This window comes from Dasypus novemcinctus, chromosome 5 (assembly GCF_030445035.2).
Source record: "Dasypus novemcinctus isolate mDasNov1 chromosome 5, mDasNov1.1.hap2, whole genome shotgun sequence".
In the NCBI taxonomy this organism is placed as follows: Eukaryota; Metazoa; Chordata; class Mammalia; order Cingulata; family Dasypodidae; genus Dasypus; species Dasypus novemcinctus.
This window is the reverse complement of record NC_080677.1, coordinates 140,629,305-140,653,717: the sequence shown is the minus strand read 5'-3', so window position 1 is coordinate 140,653,717 and position 24,413 is coordinate 140,629,305. Positions and strand designations below refer to the sequence as shown.

At 38.8% G+C, this 24,413-nt stretch overlaps 1 protein-coding gene across 4 annotated transcripts in view; it reads left to right on the top strand.

Annotated features, from left to right (window-relative positions):
* PTPRN2 (protein tyrosine phosphatase receptor type N2) overlaps window positions 1-24,413 on the top strand; it is a 1,274,829-nt gene that overhangs the window by 498,579 nt on the left and 751,837 nt on the right. For all 4 annotated transcript variants that reach the window (XM_058297618.2, XM_058297617.2, XM_071215383.1 and 1 more), the window contains one exon: window positions 14,805-14,967. In XM_058297618.2, the coding sequence (XP_058153601.1) occupies window positions 14,805-14,967 (163 nt within the window). The remainder of the gene's footprint in view (window positions 1-14,804; window positions 14,968-24,413) is intronic.

The following is a 24,413-nucleotide window of genomic DNA, read 5'->3' as shown; positions in this document are numbered from 1 at the left end:
AAAATAAGTCCTTTATTAAACTCTGCATGATTATCTGATTTAAGGATGCTGTTTCTTGTCTGGTCTTTGTCTAGCATGAAGACTCAGTAGCCAAAATAAGAATCATCATGTACCCTATTATCTTCTTATTCAACTTTTGTACCAGCAGCAGGGTATCAGGCTATGTTATCTTCATAATATAAGTTGAATAGCTTTCCTTCTTTTCTAAAATTTTTGGAAAATTTTCTTTAGTATTAAAATTATCTGCTTCTTGATATATTTGTTAGATGAAATTTCTTTCTTTTACTAAAGAAATTGTGGACTTATAAAAATTCATGCATAAAATACAGGGTTCACATATACAACTCTAGTATTATCTCCTATTGGTGTGGTACATTCGTTACAATTAATGAAAGCATGTTTTCAAAATTATACTATTAACTATAGTCCGTAGTTTAACTTAGAGTTCACCATTTATTTGTGTTGATCAGTTCCCTGGATTATTCAAAATTTTATTCTAGTGACATATATCAACCTAAATTTCTCTTTTAACCACATTCAAATATATAATTCAATGCTGTTAATTACATTCACATGTTGTGCTACAATCATCATCATCAATTACCAAAACTTTTCCATAATCCTAAATAGAAACTCTGTACATTTTTTAAAAAGATTTATTATTTATTCCCTACCTACCCCTTCTTGTTTTGAGCTCACTGTCTGCTCTCTGTGTCCATTTGCTGTGTGTTCTTCTGTGTCTGCTTGTCTTCTCTTTAAGTGGCACCAGGAACTGATTCTGCGACCTTCCAGAGTGGGAGAGAAGCACTCGGTCTCTTGTGCCACCTCAAATTCCTGGTCTGCTGTGCCTCTTATTTTCTATTCTTTTTGTCTCTTGTTGTTGCATCATCTTGCTGTGCCAGGTTTCCACTTGGGCCAGGTCGCTGTGTAGGCCAGCTTGCCTTCACTAGGAGGCCCCAGGAATCAAACCCTGGATCTTCCATATGGTAGATGGGAAAACTCTGTACATTTTAAGCCTTAACTCCCTATTCCCTACTTCTAACCCATCCCCTGGTAACCTATATTGTAGACTTGACTCTATTAGTATGCTAATTCTAATTATTTCATATCAGTGAAATCATACAACATTTGTCCTTTTGTTCCTGGCTAATTTTGCTTAACATGATGTCTTCAAGTTTCATCTAGTTGCATGAATCAGAACATCATTCCTTTTTGTGGCTGAGTAATATTCCATTGTGTTCATATAACACATTTACTTTATCCATTTATCAGTTGATAGACACTTGGATTCCTTTCATCTTTGGGCAATTGTGAATAATGCTGTTAGGAACATCAGTGTGCAAATATCTATTCAAGTCCCTGCTTTCAATACTTTGGGGTATATATCTAGAAGTGGGATTACCAGATCATATGGCAATTCTATACTTAACTTTCTGAGAAACTGCCAAACCATCATCCACATATCATTTTACATTCCCACTAACAAGGAATAAGTGTTCTTATTTCTCCACAACCTCTGCAACCCTTGTACTTTTCTTTAAGAGCAACCATTCTAGTGAGTGTGAAATGATGTCTCATTGTGGTTTTGATTTGCATTTCCCTAATTGCTAATGATGGTGAGGATTTTTTTCATCTGCCTTTTGGCCATTTGTATATCTTTGTTGGAGAAATGTCTATTCTAGTCTTTTGCTCGCTTTTTAAATGGTTTGTTTGTCTTTTATTCTTGAGTTGAAAGATTTCTTTGTTTATTCTAGACATTAAACCCTTATCAGATACATAGTTTCCAAATATTTTCTCCCATTGTGTAGGTTGTTCTTTTAATTTCATTATAAAATCCTTTGAGGCACAAAATTTTTAATTTTGATGAGGTTGCATTTATCTATTTTTTCTTTTGTTGCTTGTACATTGATTGTAAGTCTAAGAAACCATTGCCTACACTAGGTGTTTCCTTATATTTTCTTCTAGGAGTTTATAGTTCATGTTCTTATAATTAACTTTTTGACAAATTTTGAGTTGATTTTTATATTGTATGAGGTAGGGGTATACCTTCTTTTTTATAGGGAGATCCAGTTTTCACAGCACCATTTTTTGAAGAGACTATTCTTTATCAACTGAGTAGTCTTTATCACTTTGCCAAAAAACAGTGGGCCATAAATGTGAGAACTGATTACTGAATTCTGAATTCAATTCAATTTGTCTCTATGTCTGTCTTTGTGCCAATATCATGTTGTTTTGATTACTGTGCCATGTAATAAGTTTTAGTACTGTGAAGTGTGAATCCTCCAATTTTGTTCTTTTTCAAAATGGTTTTGCCTATTAGTACCCTTTTGCACTTCCATATAAATTGGATAATTGGTTTTTCCATTTTTACAAAGAAGGTTGTTGGAATTTTTATTGGGATTGTGTTAAATTTATAAATCACTTTGTTTTGTTTTAAAAAACTTAAAAAATTCTGTTATTTTTATTTATCTCCCCCCCCCCCCCCCCCACTCACCTCCTGCCATTTGCGCTCACTATCTGCTCTCTGTGTCTATTTGGTGTCTGTTCTTCTGTGTCTGCTTGTCTTCTCTTTAGGTGGCAACAGGAAGCAATCCTGGGACCCTCTGGAGTGGGAGAGAGGCTCTTAATCTCCTGCACCACCTCAGCTCCCTGGTCTGCTGTGTCTTTTATTGTTTCTACTCTGTGTCTCTTTTTGTATCATCATTTTGCTGCACCAGCTCTTCATGCAGACCAGCACTCCTTAGTGGGCGAGCACTCCACGTGGACCTGTACTCTGTGTGGGCCAGCTCTCTGCTAGGCCCAGCTTGCTGCACGGGTCAGCTTGCCTTCACCAGGACGCCCCAGGATTCAAACCCTTGGCCTCCCATATGGTGGGAGCCCAATCCCTTAAGCCACATCTGCTTTCCTGTCAGTCACCTCTGATAATGCATGACTTTCTTCTGCCATTTTGCTATTTTGCCTTTTTAGCTCTTATACCTTTTGTCCCTCAATTCTTCTGTTAATGCTTTCTTTCATTTTTGTTTTTGTAATGTACCATATTGAGTCCCATCTTTCTTTCTGTGTATATTTTTTCATATATATTCCTTGTGGCTACTATAGGGTTAAAATTTAACATTTTAGGAATGTTGACTTCAATAGCATACATATACACAGTTCCTATTCTGTCCCACTTCAATTTCATACTGGTTATAAATTATATCTTTGTTTATTTTATGTCCTAAATCATAGATTTATCATTACTTTTAGCATTTATATTTTTAGCACTTATGGGAAATAAGAATTGGTGTGACATGTCAAAAAATACAATTACAATTTTATCAGCATTTATAATTACCCAAAAGGTTACCTTTACCTTTATCTTTATTCCTTTATGCTGCTTTGAACCACTGTCTAGTGTCCTTTTCTTTCAGGCTGAAGAACTCCCTTTAGTATGACTTGTAGGGCAGGTCTAGTAGGAATGAACTCCCTCAAGTTTTGCTGGGAATATCTTAATCTCTCCCTCATTTTTGAAAGAAAGTCTTGCCAGATATAAAATTCTTGGACGGCAATTATTTTCTTTCAGCCCTTTAAGTTATGTCTACCTACTGCCTTCTTGCCTCCATAATTTCTGATATGAAATTGACATTTAATCTAATTTGGATCCCCTTATATAGAACATGTTGCTTTTCTCTTACACCTTTCAGAACCCTCTCTTTGTCCTTTGTATTTGACAGTTTGACCAGCATGTGACTGGGTATGTTTCTCTTCAAGTTTTCCTGTTTAGTGTTCTCTGGACCACTTGGATCTGCTTACAAATGCCTTTTGCTATATTTGGAAAGTTTTCCATCATTATTCCTTTGACTATTCCTCTGCCCCTCTCCCTTTCTTCTCCCTCTGGAACTCTCACAACGCATACATTGGCACACTCGATGGTGTCCCAGAGGTTCCTTAGGCTGTTTTCTCTCCTTATAATTCTTTTTCTTTCTTCTTCTCAGCCTGACTCATTTCAATTACCTTGTCTAAGAGTTCACTGATTCTTTCATCTGCTGAATCCAACCTGCTGCTGAAACTCTCCTGGGAACTTTCATTTTAGTTATTGTGGAATTCAATTTCAGTAGTTCTGCTTGGTTCTTTAAAAAAATTTTCTATCTCTTTATTTTAAGATTTTCATATTGTTCTTTATTTCAAGATACCCTTTAGTTTGTACTCTATGTTTTCCTTCATCTCCTTGTGCACATTGAAGATAATTTTTTTAATGTCTTTTCTGGTATGCCCAAAGCCTGGTCTTCATGCATGTTTTTTGGATTCTTATACTTTACCTTAGTTTGGGCAACTGTTTCCTGTTTTCTTCCTTCCTTCCTTCCTTCCTTGCTTGCTTCCTTCCTTCCTTCTTTCCTTTCTTTTTTGTAATTTTTGTTGCACACTGTACATTTTACTATTTTAAAATGTTAGCTCTGAGATTTAATCCCTGATTTGCCTGTTTCTTAAGTTTGTATACGCTGGTCATGTAACAGAGATTTGGTTGAGTGGCAGAAACTAAGAAAACCAAGCAAATCTAACTAAAAACCACCGTTTTACTGTGTTTTACTGTGTTTTTTACATCTTTACGGACTCAACACCTGTCCAGTAAATGCAGCCCTTCAACCATCTTCTGCAGCTCTGAACAAGCATGCTGTTTTTAATTCACCCCTGCTTCCTTTGTCAGGGTTGGGTTGGAACAATGGCTGCCTTCAGAGCCAGGCCCCCAGGAAGTAACTGTTCAAAAGCAGTTATCAGCAACCCAACCATGTCCCCTCTGGATCTCGGGGAACTGGATTTTGATGTCCCTTCTTACACCAGCAAACTATGCCAGGGGACAGAACCCACTGCTGCTTGCTGCAAGAGTGGGGGATGGGTAATGGTGACTGCCATGTTGGGAGAGCAATTTACTGGTTTTTAGTAGTTTCCCAGCCTCTTCCTCATGCTATTCCCTGGATGCGCCACAGTATTCTACTGGACTCTGGAGTTTGAACATAGTTGATTCAGACAGTTCCTAACTGTTGAATCATTTCCCTTGTGGAGGGACTGATTCCTGGAGCTTTTTACTCTGCCATCTTCCCCCAGATTCACTCCTAAATGATACGTGCTTTGTAGGTAAATCTCTGATTTAATTTTCATTGGCTTCCAATATTATTGGTAAAATATGCTTGCAGTATTTATTGTGTGAATTTAGGACATTTATATTTTTGTGGGAAACTATCCTTTTCATAGCTGTTTCCAAATTTGTTACTTAGTATAGTATATAGTATTCTATTATAATTTTAAAAACTATTTGGTATATGTATAGTTATAACCCCTTTGGCATTTTAAACTTAATTTTTCTTTTCCCCCTTTTAACAAGATTTTAACAAAATTTTTTCTAACCTTGCATTTATTCCTCTTTATAAAAATCTTCAAGTTGAATATTTTTTCATTTGTTATTATTTGCCTATTTAAAAATTAATGATACCTTGTGAATGTATACATCTTCTTTTGAATATAGATTTGACATCATCCTATAAATTTGATGTCTTTTCATTTGCATTTTTTCTAAATTATCTGTATTTGTAATTTTGTATCCTTTTTGAAATAAGTATTTAGCTGGCTTTTTCATTTTGTCATTTTTATATGGTGTTTTTAAACTTTCCAAGATTTGTTAAAGTAGCAGGTTTATTCCATTATTAATTAAAGAATCTGCATCTTCTAAGTCTCTCTACATCAGAGGTTCTTAAACAAGGATTACGCTTGAATTGAAATTCAAAAAAACATTATTCTTGTGGGGACGTGCTGGTGTGGGTATGATATATTTATTAAATAAGACAGAGTGTAGTGTGGACTTAGTAAGGGGTCTGTGGTTTTCACCTGATAGCAAAGGGGTCCATGGAACAAGAAAGGATAAGAACCCCTGGTCAACATACAATGATGAGTTTTATACTTTAACTTTCTTCATTTTCTCTGTAACTTCCTCCGTGCCTGGCTTCTTGATCAGCCTATCTTTATTCGCTCACATGAGCTTTGTGCATGGATGTCATTCAGTTAATATTTGTTGAATAAATGAAGGATGGAAAAATAAGATGGATGAATCTACTGACACTTTTGAATTCTGATATGGGTAAATGCACTAACCAAGAATATTGCTTGCTTTCTTCATTCCACAGTGCATTTTTAGAGCATTCTACATTGAATAGCTTTGTTAGTGCCCACAATTGGCCAATGAAATAGTTGTTGGTATTTTTCCTACAAGGCACTTGGTCTTTAGAGAGATTAAATAACTTGCTCAAAACTAGTTATCCATTTAGAAAGTAGGGAGGAGACTAGAAGTTAGCTTTCAATATCCCCAGTCTTATGCTGGGATTTCTTGTCAGTATTGTGTTCTTGAGTTGCCCAGAGTTAGTAGTCCTGAGCTCCTGCCACCTGCTGTTGTCTTCTGTTTCCATACATAGTGTGTACTGACAATGAGTACTGTGTGAGAAAGCCAGGAAGACAGGCAACATGGAAAATCAGCAAAAATGGTATTTATAGAAATTCTATGTGTGGAACAGAGCTAGAAACTTAAGAGATCAACCGAAAAACTGAAACACAAAGAACATACCCTTATGTTCAAGTCTCCTATGACCATAAACATGTCCAGCAATGCCAGCAGTATATAATGAACAGCAATAATTTTATAGAAGGCTGCAACTGGAAGCATTGGGTTACAGTGGTTGTGAGGCTTTTAAGTGAAAAATTCAATGGGCCTGAAATGATTATTGAAATAAGGTTTGGATCATTTAGAAAAGCACTGGGAGCTGGGTTCACTGTGTGATCTGTGCAAAGATTTTGTTCATTCAGTGGATTTTTTTCCTCTGTGCATTGGATGACAATGTAAAGCATCTCATATTATTTGGAGCATGAAGGTCACTGCACACAATTGGAAGAAACAAATAGTGTAGTATAAAATGTGAAATATTTTTAATGTTTTGAAGTAGAAAATGTATACTTAAAAAGTTTTTGACCTACTGAAAACCGAATTACAGGGCAAAAGTCAATTTGCAAGTTAATTGCTACAATGTTGCCCAACATAATGATGAACACTCTCATCACTGTAATATATTACAGTGTCACAAACAAATCTGTAAGCATGAACAGAGACACAGGGAAGATGAATAAGACAATTTAAAGGAACATTTATGAGGTGGTTCTATCTGCATTGATTAGCAATTAGTGAGAAAAATAGACAAAATACCAGAAAAGTAAATTGACTTCAGTTAAATTATACTCTGACAACATAGAACATGAAATTTCATCCATTAAAAAATGGTCAAAGGAAAGATAGCCATAGTTTTGATCGTGAAAACTGAAGTGCTTGATAATTTATATTCTTATTAAGTCTGAGCCAATATGACTTCAAAAAGCATTAGAAACAAAAACAGGACCATTTTATTCATTGAGATAAACAAAAATATAAAGATTTTCTGTAAATTTCATCTTTCATAAATTACATCTATGTAATTTCCACCTAATATCCATGATCCATTCTTGAAACTCAGATGTCCTATGTGAAAACACTAAGAACCTATTTCCCATTGTTTTAAGTGGGGAATTTAAAATGGGTTATACCTCCACCCAGGACTCCAAAAAATTTCCTGAAAAAGTAAAGACTTGCATATGAGTAGCAAACTGTCATGTTTGGATATAAAATACTTAAAATATTGCTTCCTGTTCACCAAAAATTGATATGATTGTTAGGTAGTTTATTTGTAGTAATGCTGCCTCATTTAGCACCTGCAAAATCTCAGTTACCCCTCCTTTTGTTTGATGCTGACATAATACCATTGTGTTTGGAATATGAGATGAGGCTTCTGCTGCACATAATTATGTTCAAAATACAGCATTGAATTTGGGGAAAGGAAATGCATTTTTTCCTCTATAAATATCAGCAAAGAAAACCCTGTGGTGAGAGAGAGAAGTATGTGTTATGAAACCTGGTTATTAAATTGTAAAAATGAGAGATATTTCACTAAGAAAATAATAACTGGAAAAATATTTTGTGAGGTATACCTGTATATGTGTATATGTATATGATGAATGAGCTTATATAGCAACAAGATGCGATCACCATGTGGTCATTGCAAAATTCCTTGTCACAAAGAGAATAAAAAGCATTTCAATTTATGAAGCCATGTGCTCATTGTTCATCTAGAATCTTCCATATCAACCTGTGGCAATTTGCAATTATTTTATGAATCAAAAAACAGAGAAATATTATGTTTTAGACTAATCCATTCCTGTGGGTGTAACACCCATTTGACTGGATGATGTCATCAGGGAGCGATTCAAGTTGAGTCTCCACCCTCTTGCCTGGTCTGATATAAAGGGACGCAGGGAAGTGGACTTGGTCCAGTGGTTAGGGCATCCATCTACCACATGGGAGGTCCGCAGTTCAAACCCCGGGCCTCCTTGACCAGTGTGGAGCTGGCACATGTCAAAGCTGATGCGCACAAGAAGTGCCCTGCAATTCAGGGGTGTCCCCTGCGTAGAGGAGTCCCACACGCAAGGAGTGCACCCCATAAGGAGAGCCGCCTAGCATGAAAGAAAGTGCAGCCTGCCCAGGAATGGCGCCACACACATGGAGAGCTGACACAACAAGATGACAAAACAGAAAGAGACACAGATTCCCATGCGGCTCACAACAACAGAAGCGGACAAAGAAGCACATGCAGCAAATGGACACAGAGAACAGACAACTGGGGTGGGAGGGTGGAAGGGGAGAGGAAAAAAAATAAATCTTTAAAAATAAAAAAAAGGGAAACAGCGACTCAGAGGAAAAGGAAGCTGGCATATTCGTTCTGCAAAGTGTGAGAAAGGATTGCTTAAGGACAAACCCCAAAAGGATGGGTCAATGGAGTTGCTCAGGAGGACACCAGCCCTGCTCTATGCCTGAGAGCTTACAGCTGAAACTTGGGAAGACAGCAGAACAGCAAAGGCTGGTATAGGAGACCCGGGAAAGAGACAAACCTTATGCCTGGTTGTTCGCAGCTGAGCTCCAAGAGATGGTAGATTTCTGGAGGGGAAGGTAGAGACCTCTGCCGAGATAGGCAGCCATCTTGCTTCACCATGTGGCAACACCACCACCAGGATCAACAGTAGCTGACTTGGTGAGAGCATCTCTTATGGTGCCTTGAGTTAGACTTTTCACGGCCTTGGAATTGTGAGCTTTTACCTCAAATAAATACCCTTTATAAAAGCCAACACATTTCTGGTATTTTGCAATGGCAGCCCTTCGACAAACTAAAACACAGCCTATAGTAAAAAACTTTGTTCCTAGACCTGGAGAAATCAGGCAGCAGATAGCTAATGCTGTGAATAAGTGTAAGTGCTCATTGCACTGGCTATCTAATCCTGCTGCTCTGTACCACTCTAAGGTTGGCAAATGTGGCTGAGGATTGTGAAACACAGATGAATCTAAATTCTATACTGGGCAAAAAGTGTATTTTTTGTTTATCCAATTTTAGGAGAACACTTGGTCCTAGAATCACTATGTTATTTACTGATTAACTAGGTCTCAGTTAAACTATAAAATAGGGATGAGAATACCTACTTCTTAAGGTTGAATGGAGCTTCTGCAAGTGTGGGAGGTTCTGGACTCATTCTCACGCCCTGCAAGATTTCTTCTCATCAAAGGGATGACCCCAGTTGTATGCAGGACCCTCGTCTTAGCTGGGTTCTTGAAAACAGACTCTGTGATTCTGAAATTTGCATGCAGGAAGCTTATAGGGCAGTGATCTTGGGAAAAACAGCTGTGAGAGAGTGAGAGAAACAGGATGTGGCAGAGGGAGAAGTTGAACAGTGATGCAGTAGTCACTAAGGTCTTGGTAGCCCTTATCCCTCCTCATGGAGCTGTGGAACTGGCATGCATCTTCAGAGTGGTCCCAGCTGAGGCAAGAAGGCCTGGCCTTCGGGTCACGCATTAGATGTAGACTCTCCCCGGGATGGGGCATAAATTTGGGTGAGGCAGATTCTTTCTGTGGAGGCCAATTTTGGGAGATTAGTGGGGAGTTGATGAGCCTGAAGAGGCAACCAAGTGACACCCCACAGTGTCCACCATAGGTATTCTTTCTTTACTCTGCATCTACCTGCCATAGTGAGATTCTTGGGAGTAGATGCGCCTGATGAAAAGAGAGCCGGACCAAGTGACTGTTCAGGAGTCCACAGGATGCACTAAGACTTGAACTCCTGGAATGCAGTGATTTTAGATGCACATCTGCTGCAGATGAATATTTAAATTAGTTCTGAGGAACTCTTCAAGAGCTGAATCCAGCTTCTTGAAAGCCATGCTCCCTTTTACTGTTTTTTTAAAAATTTTAATGGCTTTTTCTGAGGCCCTATCCTTGTGCTTGGAAGGCTGTGGGACTTTCACTTTTGTTCATTAAAACAGCTTATTTTCTAAAATTATTGTAAAACTTTTTATCGTATTTGTTACACTTGTAAACAAAAGTGAAAAGTCCATTATTATTTAGAAGTCAAATCTCTTTGAATACTAATTTAGCAGAGAAAAGATAGGAAAAACTGAAGAAAACATGAGCTTATGTTTTTCATATATTCCATTTTTTCTATACCACATATTGGCATCATGTAAATTATTTTCCCTTTGTAGTAGGCTGGGGTATTCTTGTTCAATCTCAAGGGTACTGCTGGCAGTTATTAAGAAATAAAACAGATTACAAAATCCATTATTACTTACATAAAGATCAAATGAATTTAGTATGAGAAAAAATCATACATTGCTATGCAAATGTTAGGTGGTATAACTATTTATTATTCAGAAATCAACTACAGCATTTTTTGAGTATCCATTATACAGAGAACACATTTTACTAAGGTAAAAATAAATCATGTCCTTTCTATACAAACAATATGTGTGGTTGTCAAAGAGGTCCAGTGGAGATTGAATGTTATGTTTTAATATAATTTAAAAAATTTATTTTCTTTAAAAAAATCAAAAGGAAACAAGATTATTTTTCCTTTCAAGCAAATCCACAATTTGTGTAACTCCCATTATACCATACCAACCAGTTTTGTTATGGTAACTTTACTTTTAGTGATAATAGCTTTTAGATGTCAGAGAGATACTTTCCCTAATATTGGAGAAAGTATTGCTTAACTGATTAATAATGTGAAATACTAGTGTTTTAAGATAATGCTACATTAGCCCCAGAATTTAACAATGTATCCTATAAGTTCATTCATTCAGTAACACATTTTTTTTCAGGGCCTGTTATGAATAAAACTCCATTGGAAATTCTGGGGTTACAAAAATGAACAATAAAAATAAAGTTTCTTCTCATAATCAGCTAATATTTTAATGAAGGGATATCTATCATTTAAGTACATATTTGAAAAAACAAGGTAATTTCACCTACTAATGAATGATGTAAAGGGAATAACTTAGGAAGGTGTAATAAACAGTGACTAGGGTATACCTTAGATTGGAAGGCAGGGAAGGCATCTTTGAGCCAAGAAGTTAATGACAAGGAAAATGGAATATGATTGGATTTTTAAGCAATGAGTGATGCAATCTGATTAATTTTTTTAAAAGATCACACTGGCTTCTGGGAGATGAAGCATGTAAGACTAGAAGCAGTAGGACGAGTATATTTTTGAGGTCATACTGACAGGACTTGCTGATGTATATGCCAGCCAAAGAAAAGAGAAAAGCAAGAGTAATCATGACTCAGGTTTATAGTTGGAACAACTGACTGATTTTGCCATTTACAGAGATGTTTTGTCCTTGGACAATATGTAAATTTTATTAAATTGAGAGAATAGAATGTAATTACCCTCCTGATCATGCTTATAATGCTATCACCTCCCAGCTTACCCAGGCCATCACTAGGTGGGTGAAGCCGTAACCAAAGGCTTAACAAAAAGGAGACAGGACTTGAAGGTTTGGGAAATTTTCAGCCTATCCAGATTCCAGAAGACACTAAAGTTAGGAGATTCACTATCAGGAATGTGTGCTACGGAGACAAAGCCAAAGGCGTGGCTGCCCACCCTGGGACCAGTTCAGCAGCTCTGATCCCAGCTCCTCCCTGGGGCTGTGATTCGGGGAGTGGGGCTGTGATTCGGGGAGTAAAGGAAGCCAGGAGGAGCCCAGGCAGGGCCTGGATCATCAAATGCAAAGGGCTGGGCAGGAAACAGAAGTCAGACCTGAAGGGATGCTTCACTGAGGCTAATTCTGGTGGCAAAAGTGGATTTAGGAGGTGGAACCCAGAAATCTTCCTGAAGGCAGCTGGATTCAAGGCGAGGATAGAGGACACCTGCAGCCAGGGCTGGGCAGAGCAGGAAGTGGGACACAAAGCTGTTTCTTTAAGTGTAACCTTTGCCTTTCTTTATAGACATAAACAGGGCACTCAATTATGCGGGAAAAAACAAACAAACAGGATTCAAAAGCATTTGATCAGTACCTCCCAGCCATTAAAACTCTAGGTCTATTAAATCTTTGGATTTTATTCTAAGAGCTTTTTATAGTTTTAACCCCAGCTGGTGTATCAGTCCCCCTATTTGCATTTCCTTCTTATTAAGGAGAAATGCGATGTGTATAAAAGCAAAGGCATAACTCTAGATTGGGAGGCTCCAGGTCACCTCAGCACAGGGGCCTGTCCAGAGGCTGGGTTCAGCGGTGGAAGACAAGGTAAAGGCTGCTCTTTATTTCCAGAGCTCCCCTGTCGCTCTTGGCTAGCTCTCGGCAAGCCATAAGTAAGGAGAGGACAGCGAAGCTAGACAGGAAGCTGGAACTTGAAGGCATTCTTCCCCGTTCCGGCCCACCCCACACCTCCACCCTCAGGATTAAATATGGGCTGGTTGATGAGGTTTGACATCTGTTTACGCAGGTGCTTGTTATAAGTACTTGTTGCCCTGACTTTCTCAGTGGATTTCTGCTGGTTTCAGAAATCACTTCCCTGTGCCTTTGGTTACGGCTTCACCTAGCTAGTGATGGCCTGGGTAAGCCAGGAGGTGAGTTCACTTGATAGCGTTAAGCATGATCAGGAGGGTAATTACATTCTATTCACGTTTAAAATTGTGTCCCAGATTCGCCTTTTAGTCTGGTCATCGCATGCCTGGATTTCAGGAGCCATGTCCTAGCTCCTACAGGCCCACTCCCACCTCAGTCCCCGTTCTATAAACACCCTGGGGGATACCACACCCAGCCTCAAATTGAGTCCATGGTCCCTGTAGAAAATAAAGCAAACAACAAGCACATGGTTTTGTCATTCCAGCTGCAAACGCCCCTGCCTTGCATGTTCTGTCCACACATGTTGATCTGTCATAAATAGGTTTAAAATCATCACAGTAACCACAATGTGGAGACATATAGCACTGTATTGTTTTTCTGTTGCTACTGTAAGAAATTACCAGATTTGGTGGCATAAAACAACACAAAATTATTGCCTTACAATTCTTTAGGTAAGAATCCAACTGAGGTCCCACTGGGCTAAAACCAAGAGGTTGGCAGGACTGCTTTGCTTTCTGGAGGTGTGGAGAAGAATCTATTTCTGTGCCTTTTCCAACTTCTAAAGGCTGCCTGCATTCCTTGACCCATGTCCTCTTCCATCTCCAATGTCAGCAATGGGGGGTTCAGTCCTTCTCACATCTCATCACTCTTACTACCTTTCCTGTCTCCCTCTTCCATTTTCAGGAATCTTTGTGACAGCACCGGGCCCACCCAGGCAATCCAGGATAATATCCCTGCTTAAGGCCCACTGATTAGCAGCTTTAATTGCCCTTGGCCATATGACTTAACACACAGGGTCCAGGGAGTAGATGTAGGCATCTTGGAAGGGCCGTTATTTTGCCCACCACAAGTGCCTAACCATTTGCCAAATGCTTTCACTGCTTTATTCCTTTTGCACCTCTGAACAATATTACATATGGGGCACCTGAGATTTCAGAAGTCCCACAGAAGGAAGTGATAGGAAGACGGCTCAATTTCAGGTTTCCAACTATTTCTGGGGCTCTTTCTGCCATATTGCACTATGCCTCCCTTCACTGGAGGGAAGTAGTAATGCTTGGGTTTCAAATTCCTCTTTTAGGTACCTTTACCCCCTTATGTATAAAAGGCTGACTTCTCATTTTTTCTGCTTCTCGAGCTCCACTCCAGTCTGGCAGGGCTCCTTACAAATCCACCACATGGGCCACCCTCCTTCCCAGCTTTCTACCTTCCTTGCTGCCTGTGCCCTCCCTTTCTTCCCCATAAGAATGCTCTCCCTCTTCTGCTGTATTTATCGAATTCTCATGGCCACCTCTTCCAAGTAGACCGTCTCATCTCTACACCCAGCATGCATTCTCATGCTCCGCTTCTCCTTTATCTACCTCTCTCAGATTTCTTGTTGACCTTGCCGCTAATACTGTCCGGTTCAGGGTTCTCACATCATTTCCTGTATGTTAGTTTCACTTACTGTCCTAGGCTGTCAGTGGTGCCAGCAACTGAGAACAGGTCTAAGTGGTAGGTCCTCTTCTAGGGGTCATGCGTTCATTCTTCCAACAGCTCTGAGATCAGCCTTAGCCCACTTTATATGTTTAGAAAACTGAGGCTCAGCGAAGTTTAGTGAAATATTCAAATCTTGCAGCTAATAAATAACAAAGTGAGGGCTGGACTTGGATGGGCTTGACCACATGATCTGCATTCTCAACATGGGCTGCTTGAAGCCACGTTTCTTAACATGTGATACTCTCATCCTCCCGTAGTGGTGCTGGGCAGAGGAAAAGGCAGTACATCAAAGCTAAGCAAACATGCGATGGATTCAAGCTTTTCTTTTTCTTTTCAGGACCTCAAGACAGAATGTGGACAAGGAAAGAAGGTATAGTCTGGAGAACGACATCACCTTGACCAAGACTCTTCAACAATACCTTCCATACCTGGGACTTCTGTCCCAGGCCTCAGCTTCAAGTGTGTACGCCAGGATGAAGAATGACAAATCTCCAATTAAGGTTGAAACTTGTAACTTACTTTTTATAAGCTGTAGTTTCCCTTTTACCTGGCTTTGCACAGTTTTCTCCAGGGTACTGATACTTATGAATGTTTCATAAACCTGTGGCTTCTCTTAATTTTATTCCTTTAACCCATGCTAATGGGCAGTAAAGTGAAGAACTGGGACAGCATGTGGAGAAAAATATTTATGGCGTCCCTTTTCGAGTCACAGATACTCTGAAGTTCACCAATAATCCTGTGTGTTGGTAGCGTAGTTGGTGTGAAAGTTTAGCCAATTAATTTCCCAAGCCACCCTTAGGCCTGAAAGTCTTCTTGGGGATAAGATATTGTATCCCAAGAAAGTCCACTGTTGAAAATATAAACATAACAACTGGGAGGCAAGACAGTATCACTTCTCCCTTTCAGGAAAAGACTTAAGTATTCACTGTCTGTAACCCAAACCAAACAGGACCTGAAGAAAGTATAGCAATAGACTCTCAAAACTGGGTAAGAGGAAGGAGGACAAGAAGACCTTGAATTTGGCTGAAGTTGGTGGCACAGAGTGACCAAACCTCCTGGTTTGCCCAGAACTGTCCTGGATTTAGCACTGAAACTCCTGTGTCCCAGGAATCCCCGCAGCCTTGAGCAAACCTACCCTTGGTGGGCAACCCAGGACAGCAAAAGGTTGCTGTGGCTGCTTGTATAGGAGCAGAGGGTTTGGGCACCAAGAAGTGAGATGGAGAGATTAGAAAGACAAGACAGACAGACTTCGGAAGATAAACTACCAAAAAATTATATACAGGATTAGTCCTCAGTTAGAAGCTCATTTTATACTAATGTAAAATCTGCCCAAGAGCATTTCAGGATGCAAAACCCATACAAAAGAACATTTTAAAGAAACAGAATTTGAAATGTCAGTGAACTTTTTAAATGGAAAAGTATGCATGATTATTATGATAGCTTGTTAAACTAGAGTTGCCAGATTTTGACTTGCCTGGAAAAGGGAAGGAGATTGGGTGGCTAAAAGAATTATCTTCAGATTCTCAGGACCATTGTGCATTTTGAAGATAGAATTTTGGGCAAAGTATCAGAGCGCAGGATGATCCTGGGTAAGTTGGATATGTGTCAGCTCTACTTAACACTTTTTGTGGCAAAGCATTAGTTATCACCAACTTAAATCTGACTTTCTTAAAAAAGACTAAAGCCATGGTAATGCAAGGCTGATGAAAATTTGGAGGATTCTTTTAACTTCCCTTTAAACTCCACTAGAATTTCTTCAGAAGATGGTTGTGGCTCTTGGAATAGCTCTTAGAAATACATGGGAAGAAATTTGGGCCACATTTTCAAGTTACATTTGATGTGGGTTAGATTAAGAAGCTGGTTCATTTCTCTATCTTAGCAGCAAACTCCAGAGAAAGATCCAGATCTGTTGTGCTATCCTCCAAAATCACATGTATTAAGCCCTTCACAGTCTTTAAACAGATACTTAGCCTCATATTTGACTAGGAAGGGTTTTATAATAATGTGTGAACACAGAGACTAGCATAGAGACTAGGGCACATGCTTAAGCCAAAGGGTGTTCTAGAGCTCTGGGTGTCATGATTGAGGGGCCAGATTGGGCTGCTCCAAGGGAAGCTGGGCTTTTTGTTCAGTGGTACTACTCCCGTATTTGCATTTTCCCTGAGTAGGAAACAGCAGTGACACAATCCTCTTGGACCATCTGCCAGGTGGTCCGAATCTTGCAGATTTGTTTGCCTGCTTTGTCACAGTGGAGGGTGGGAAGCCTCAATCCTCCTAGAAGTAAAACAGAGCTCTACTGCCCCCTAGAAGTAGAGAAGAAGATTATGTATTAATGATTCTGCACTGTGCTTTGCCCAATACTTCCCATCCCCAAGCTAGACCATTTATCAGATTGAAAATTGCAATATGAAACCATTTATATCAACTACCGACAGACATCTCAACCTGAGCCATAATCCTATTTGAGTCAGGTCCATGTAACACTTTTTTTTGTTAAACTTACATTTAAAGATTTTTTCCTGCCTTTTTTTTTTTTTAATTTTTAAAATTCACTCAATGACATTGACACCAGGCTGAATACTGCAGAGTTAAAGATGAATTGTACGTGAGTCTTTCCCTCAAGGAATCAATGATGTGTAGATGTGGAACCTGAGATAAAAGTGAGAGACAGAGTTTGGAGGCAGTTCAGAACCCAGCTCCTCTACTCAACAGGTCTATGACCTTGGGAAAATTATTTAGCCTGTCTGCCCTTTAGGTTCCACAACTGTAAAATTAGGATGAGAACGGTCATAAAGTCATTGTGAGAGAGTAAAGAAGAAATTACCTATAAAGCTAATAGATAAATGATCAACAAACTGTAGTTAGTATAATAATATTATTATTATTTTTAATAAAATAAACTTTTAAAATGAAAACAAAAATTAGGTCAAGATTCTGCAAACCATTTGGCAGACTTAGTAAAGTTCTCTGACTCTACAAAGGAAAATCAGAGTAAAGCAACTGTAGTTGTAAAACAAATTTAATCAATATAACCCATTGCCTTAGAATACTAAGAAGCAGCAGGCTGCTATGCTTGCCATAATGCAATGCAATACAGATTTCATTTGTTTTCTTCATGGCCAGTGGAAAACCAATAGTTCTCCCTATTTTCTTGAATATTGGTAATTTAAGTACAAACAAATATAAACTCTTTTTTTTTTTTTTTTGTCTCCTTTCTTTATCTGCTGTTGTGTCTTTATCAGAAAAGATATGAAGCTTCATGCTCAGCCTTCGCTTCACTGCTATGGAATTTCTGGGCTTCTCTAATGGAGACATCACATCATGCACATAGATGTTAGACACGAATAATCAATAAACAGTAACTTGTATAGAGACTGGAGATGGTTTAGGAGAAGAGCTCTTGTTAAAAGTCCCAGAAACTCAGAAATTTGAATGATAGGAAACTAGTGGAAATTTCCTGGTGAAGCAGTTTAACATGTTTTCTCCCTAACTTAGCAGAGATATTATACAAACCTAAACTTATATCCAAAGTGCCCTCTTCATCTGCTACCCAACTAGAGAAAGAAGGACTGCACACTCAGAGGAACAGCCAGCTTGCCTCAGATAGGGGTAGTTAATCAAGCATAAATATAATAGAAAAAGCATTTGATTTTATAGAATGGGAGCTGCTGTTGTTCAGTTTGGATATTAACATCATGTTTTTCTTCCAATTCCAGTTATTTTATGAATTTGGCCCTAGTAATAAAATGAAAGAGTCATATTTAGAACAGAATTTGCAAACTAGACAAGGAATGGCACGAAATGTACCAGACATCTGAAGGGTGTATTCAAAGAGATGCCCATTGATTCTCTGCCGTTACTCCTTGCTGTTAGCAGCCCTATGTGAGGTAAAACAAGCAGGTGTGACATTCAGGCATTAGAAAATAAGCCTGTAGCTAATTGTAGAAATTTTTTCAAAATGGAAATTTTTAGTAGAATATTGAGTAATTCATGCTATGAGCCATTGGGAGGTATTGTGGGTAATGCCAAGTGAAACAGCTATTAGCAGCTCCTGTAGGGACAAACAGATTCCAATAGGAGATATAAGTGCTGCTTCTTAAAGCAGTTCTCAGGATATTCCACATGTCCTAAGAACTTCTTGAGGTAAGGAAATCATTCTGCTAGATCCCTGTCAGTTGGACTTTTATTAGGCCAAAGGAAGGTGGACAATGAATTTGTAGCTTCTTTACACCATCGGTAGGATTTTCCACAGAAAGTCTTTCTAGTTCAGATTTATGCATATTGTGATTCCAATACTAGGAAAGCTGAATACTGAGCTCCAAAACTGTTTTCAAAGCACCCTTCTCCATACTATATAGTGTGAGCCCTTAGCAGTTTGTCTTTATAGTAGGCTATAAAGACAGCAAATGTCTTTACATTAGAACATTCATTCCCTTCAGAAGCCAGTGATTGGGATGTTGGAAAGGTTGAGCTCTTATGGTGTAGTCTTGTTATCTGTGCTGGCCCCTCATCCTCCCAGGGTCATTGAGGTACGTGGGAGAGGAATGTCATTCTCCTCAATGACATCCTATCATTGCCCACATCCCAACCTACTCACCATTTTAAGAAATAGAAGTGAGAAAATAGGGACTGACACTGATCTTATCAAACATTCTATCTGCAAATATTTGCCACTTTCTATTAAGTTTGGCTTCTGAAATCAGAAACTCCTACCCTATACGATGACCATACATAATAGTTTGCCTAGGACAGTGCTGGTTTATGATGGTTGCCCCAGTATAATTATTAAGACATCTTTTCCTTCTCAAAAATGGCCCAGTTTGAATAACAAATTATATGGTCATCTTACCACTTGGCCATTTTAGTACTCTGGTCACAAGGATTATTCATAAAATGAGCACTTGGTGGCATTTTTGGCTTAGGTATTACCATTTTTCTTCTATGTTAAGATAGATACTTCTCTATATTAAAAATGCATGAAAAACCAGAACTTATTACTTTCTCAGTACAGTGTTTAAATGAGGAGAAAGCTCTTAGTCATCTCTCTAATGAACAAAGACTCAATAAAGTACAAGAAGTACATAATCAGATATTACCAAAGCTATTGTGCAGACTTTTGTTGTCACATAAATATATCCAGCTAGGGATTTGGTGAATGTTTTCTGATCCCCTCCCCTCTCAGTTGATGAAATATTTCAATTGGAAATTTAGGCTTTATACGCTGATGATCTTTCAAGGTGCAGCCAATTTCCAATGAATTATTTTATAAATCATCTTTCCCTATGTATCTGTCATCAAAAATCTATCTCTAGCATACAGAGCCAGAGAAATAATCTGAATTTATTATCTTTAGAGGCTTTAATATCGATTGCTTTATAACAGGAGCCATAGGGAATAAAATCACACTACTCCTTTTAAATCTAACCAGCTAACTCAGAGCTCTGACATACTAATTGAACTCTTATTGATGACTAAATCAAAGTGTTATTATTACATCTGCACTGATAGTGGTGATAACCAACTCCTTTTTAATATAGACTACGTAGTATTGGTTCAAAAACCCTTTTAATCATTATATATAGAATACTATAATTTCCCCATTTACTCTATATAATTGAGGACTTTCAAATGTAAATTTGTCACTTGTCATTACCATTAATTAATTGAGTGATTTTAGAAACAGTGCTTAAAACACTTTTTATGTGCTATTGACTCTGCTAGGTGCTGGGATTAGAAAGATAAAAGTTAGTCCCTGTCCTTCAGGATTTTACAGTCTTTTTGGATAAGAGAGACAAGTAATACACAGTTAAAACATAGAACAATTGTTGTATTAGAGGAAAAGCTAAAGGAAAGAACACTGAAACCAGAATGGGGGCAAATGGGATCACAGAGGGCTTCTAAGAAGTTGGAAGTTTTGAAAAAAAAAAAAAAAAAAAAAACAGAAGTCACCTGTTGAAGATATTAAGATGGAATTAAAATACAGAATATTAAGAGACCATATCCACTCCGACCCTAATAACATGGATAAGCCTAATAAGCTACAAAATCATAGCTTTTAAAAAGCCCACCAGAAAGATGAGGATACAAAGAATCCTAAGTGAACTAAATTCCAGAAAGTGATGAACCCACCATAGGGGAGAAGGAACTACAGCTGTTTTCATACATGGTAGAATATTAATAGGGGAAATCTACTACAGAAGAGAAGAAGAATTCAGCCAAACTTGTAAGGAACTATTGCCAGTTGCATGTACGACAATGCGAGACTCACAGAGCATGCTCACCAACTCTTTCAGTGGGCTTTCATTGAGTACATGAAATTGTCTAAAGGCTGGGATAAGGAGAGAAATCCTTTGAAGGAGTTCCAGCCTGTAATGAATCACTGCAGTGGCTCCCTGAAGGCTTGGGACATGGCAACATGGTGGAAAAATCTAATGAAATGCAGAAAGCCATGGTGGGATTGGAGAGGAAAAAGAACTTTTCATCAATCCATACCTGGAATGTAAAGCAGAGACATATCTTCCATGGTTCAGAAAACTGGCAGCTGGCTACAAAATATAAAGAGATCTCCAGAGTTTCACTAGAGCTTACTTCTAAGCCCTGCTGAAAAAAAAAGTCCTGAACCTGCCCTCAAAATAGGTATAGCCAGTAATGACTGAATCTAACTAACTATGTCACAAAATCCACAACCATTTTAACTACAAACTAGGTTGTTACAGCCCCCCACATTAGCAGACTGATAAAAGAGACACACCATTTTCTGGGAGCAAACAGTTTACTTCATTTTCTATTCCACTTTAATACAAAATTCCCAGCATACAATAAAAAATTAGGAGGCACATGAAGGATCAAGAAAATGTGACTCAGGAATTGGACTTGGCCCAGTGGATAGGGCGTCCATCTACCACCTGGGAGGTCTGCGGTTCAAACCCCAGGCCTTCTTGACCCATGTGGAGCTGCCCACATGCAGTGCTGATGTGTGCAAGGAGTGTCATGTCACGCAGGGGTGTCCCCCACATGGGGGAGCCCCATGTGCAAGGAGTATGCCCCGTAAGGAGAGCCACCCAGCGTGAAAGAAAGTGCAGCTTGTCCAAGAATGGTGCCGCACACACAGACAGCTGACACAACAAGATGACGCAACAAAAAGAAACGCAGATTCCCAGCACCGCTGATAAGGATAGATGCGGTCACTGAAGAACACACAGCGAATGGACACAGAGAGCAGACAGCTGGGGAGGGGAAGGGGAGAGAAACAAATAAAAATAAAATATCTTGAAAAAAAAAGAAAATGTGACTCATGGTCAAGAGAAGAAAGAATCAATAAAAAAAGACTCATATGTCTCAATTGTAAAAATTAGAATGGGATGTTATAATAATTAAGATAAATACATTAAAGGATTAGTGGGGAAAAGTGAAAAAAAACATAACAGAAAATTGCAACAGCCATATTTCCCTAGTTTCTTTATTTCTGAAGAGATGCTACCTTAGGAGATTGCGTTTGGTGACATGGATTTCCCTTGCCATTTATTTAGCTGTGCCACTGGGAACAGCATATGCAAAGACACAGAACCATGAGGTCCATGATCCACAATGTTTTGTATGTTCTATATCCCTGATAAAAATGTGCCTGCTTATGCTATTCTTTCCACTACCTTTAGTAGAAAGCCAGACTTTGGTGTTAGAGCTGTTATCAGGGTTCAATAAAAAAGCATAATTCTTAATACACAGATAATAAAATGAAATAAGTCATAATAAGGAATTAATAAATGCTGGACATAGTTGTTAATTACAATTTCTCTGTCAGGTGATCATCATTTCCTGCTATTTAACGCTTAAAGTGACAGATAAAGTCCCACCTACAAAAGCAGCCCCACTCCATTTTCAGAAGGCTGAAGGTTCTAATGAGCTCAGACCTATTCTAGGTAACATAGGGCAAACCAATCTACTTTTTTATTCGTTTGGGCATTCACTCATTAACCAGACTGAATGCCTAAGATGTGACAGATGTGAAAGTGGTGGGGATAAAATAGTGAACTTATTTGCAATATGATTACTAGCTTTCTATCCCTGACCCAATTTCTGTTCCCTTCCCAGCTCTATTCTTCTCTCCTGGGTTCTCACTGGGCAGCGAGTTGCACTTCTGCTGTCTTCCAGGAATTGTAGTAAACACCGCAGATACAGAGTATCACAAAGTCCCTCTCTTCTATAGTTGCCTTTCTAATCCAAGAGAACACAGAAATTAAGCAGGAGCAAAACATTTTGGGAAACCACATCTTTGTCATATTTTTCTTAAGTTTTGAGTTCTGTGTGGGCAGAAGACATGGTCTTTTGTCCTCCTTCATTTTTGTTTTACTTTCTCATATTAGCACGTATTCAGTATTCTCTGACTTCATGACCGTTGTATACTTCTTCCCGCTGGACCCTTCAGAGCTGAGAAAGTGGACAAGGAAAACAAGGCAACAGTCTTTCCGTACTTTCTGCAGACTCATATTATATTAGAATGGCAAAGGCCCTGGAGATCTTTAGTTCATTCCTCTCATTTTGCAGATAGAGAAATTGAGGCTGAGGGAGATGAGGTAAAATGTTCAATTTCAATTACTGAATTAGTAGCAGAGCTGAAATCATAATCCTGGCATTTTTGTCCAATTTTTTCACATTTATCTTTAAAACCATAAATCAAGGGTCACTACGGTCCATCCTCGAAACTCTTTTGAAGACAAGTTCTGTCATTTTCTACCAGACAGACTGCAGGGATGAGCTAGCTTCTTTCTACAGTGTGGTACAGTGTGACAGCACTGGTCCAAAGCCAGACAGCCTGGATGTGTATATCCCTGCTCACTGGGTGACTTTGGTTCCTTATCTGCAAAATGGGCATAATAGTGTCTATATCACAGGCTTCTATGAGCGTTAAAATAAGTTAAAGCATAAAACTAAAGCCTGGCATTTGTGCTCAGTAATTATTACCCATTATTGCAATTAGTCCTGCTACCCTCCAGTTGGTTATGATAGTGGAGTAATCTGCAACTCCCTGCCTTATGCTTATTCAAGGTGGGTAGAAAAATGGGTCAAAAACTCTCTGCGCGAGTCCATTTTCTTTACTTTTTATTTGCCATATATAAGATGTATGGTGCAGCTGCTGGATAGGCCAAAAAGCAAACCAGAGAGAGAGCAAAATGAAGTGGAAATGATGGGAGAAAAAAAAGGTAATGTACAGAGTAGGGTCGAGATGAGAAACAGTATTTGCTTCATGTCATCGTTTGTCTTTTCAGAGTAAGTCCAAACTAGCACAATGTAGTCTCATTTGCAAATATCCATAATTCAACATCTCTACCTCATCTTACTGTCAACGTTCCACAAGATTCCTTGATCCTGTAGTTTAGAGCTTAACATTTTTCAACTTCATAGATTTTGTAATCTCTGTAAAAATTGGGGGCTGATTTTTTTCTAGCTGAAGGCTCTATATCTTGGGTGCAAAGATAGCACAATATAAACCAGTGTGAGTCTTCTCTATTTCTCTGAATGCAAAATATGTATTTTGTCCTGGTGACAGCATTGTCCGTAAAAATGATGCCCTGCCTGCACCTCACATCCCCACCCTACTTCCTCTCTGCCGTGTGTGGGTTACTTACAGCATGAATACCAATAAGCCCTGGTGGGAAAGAGGGAGGGAAGGAAAGATAAACACTGAACAAGTCACCAGATTCACCCTCTACAATCCGAGTGCAAAGAGGCACAGTGAAATAACCCTAACTCTACATTAATGAGTTTGAGTTTGGGGGTTCCCTGGACTCCACTTGAGGTGAGCTCCCAAATCTTGCTACTTCCACTGGCATTGTTGGTGCCGTCTCATTAGGAAGCCTGAGGACAGGGTGCTGCTGCATACTTTGTCATGCCAGCAGCAAGCACATCCTGATCAAAGTGTACTTGTCAATGCTGCCTTCAGGCTGTG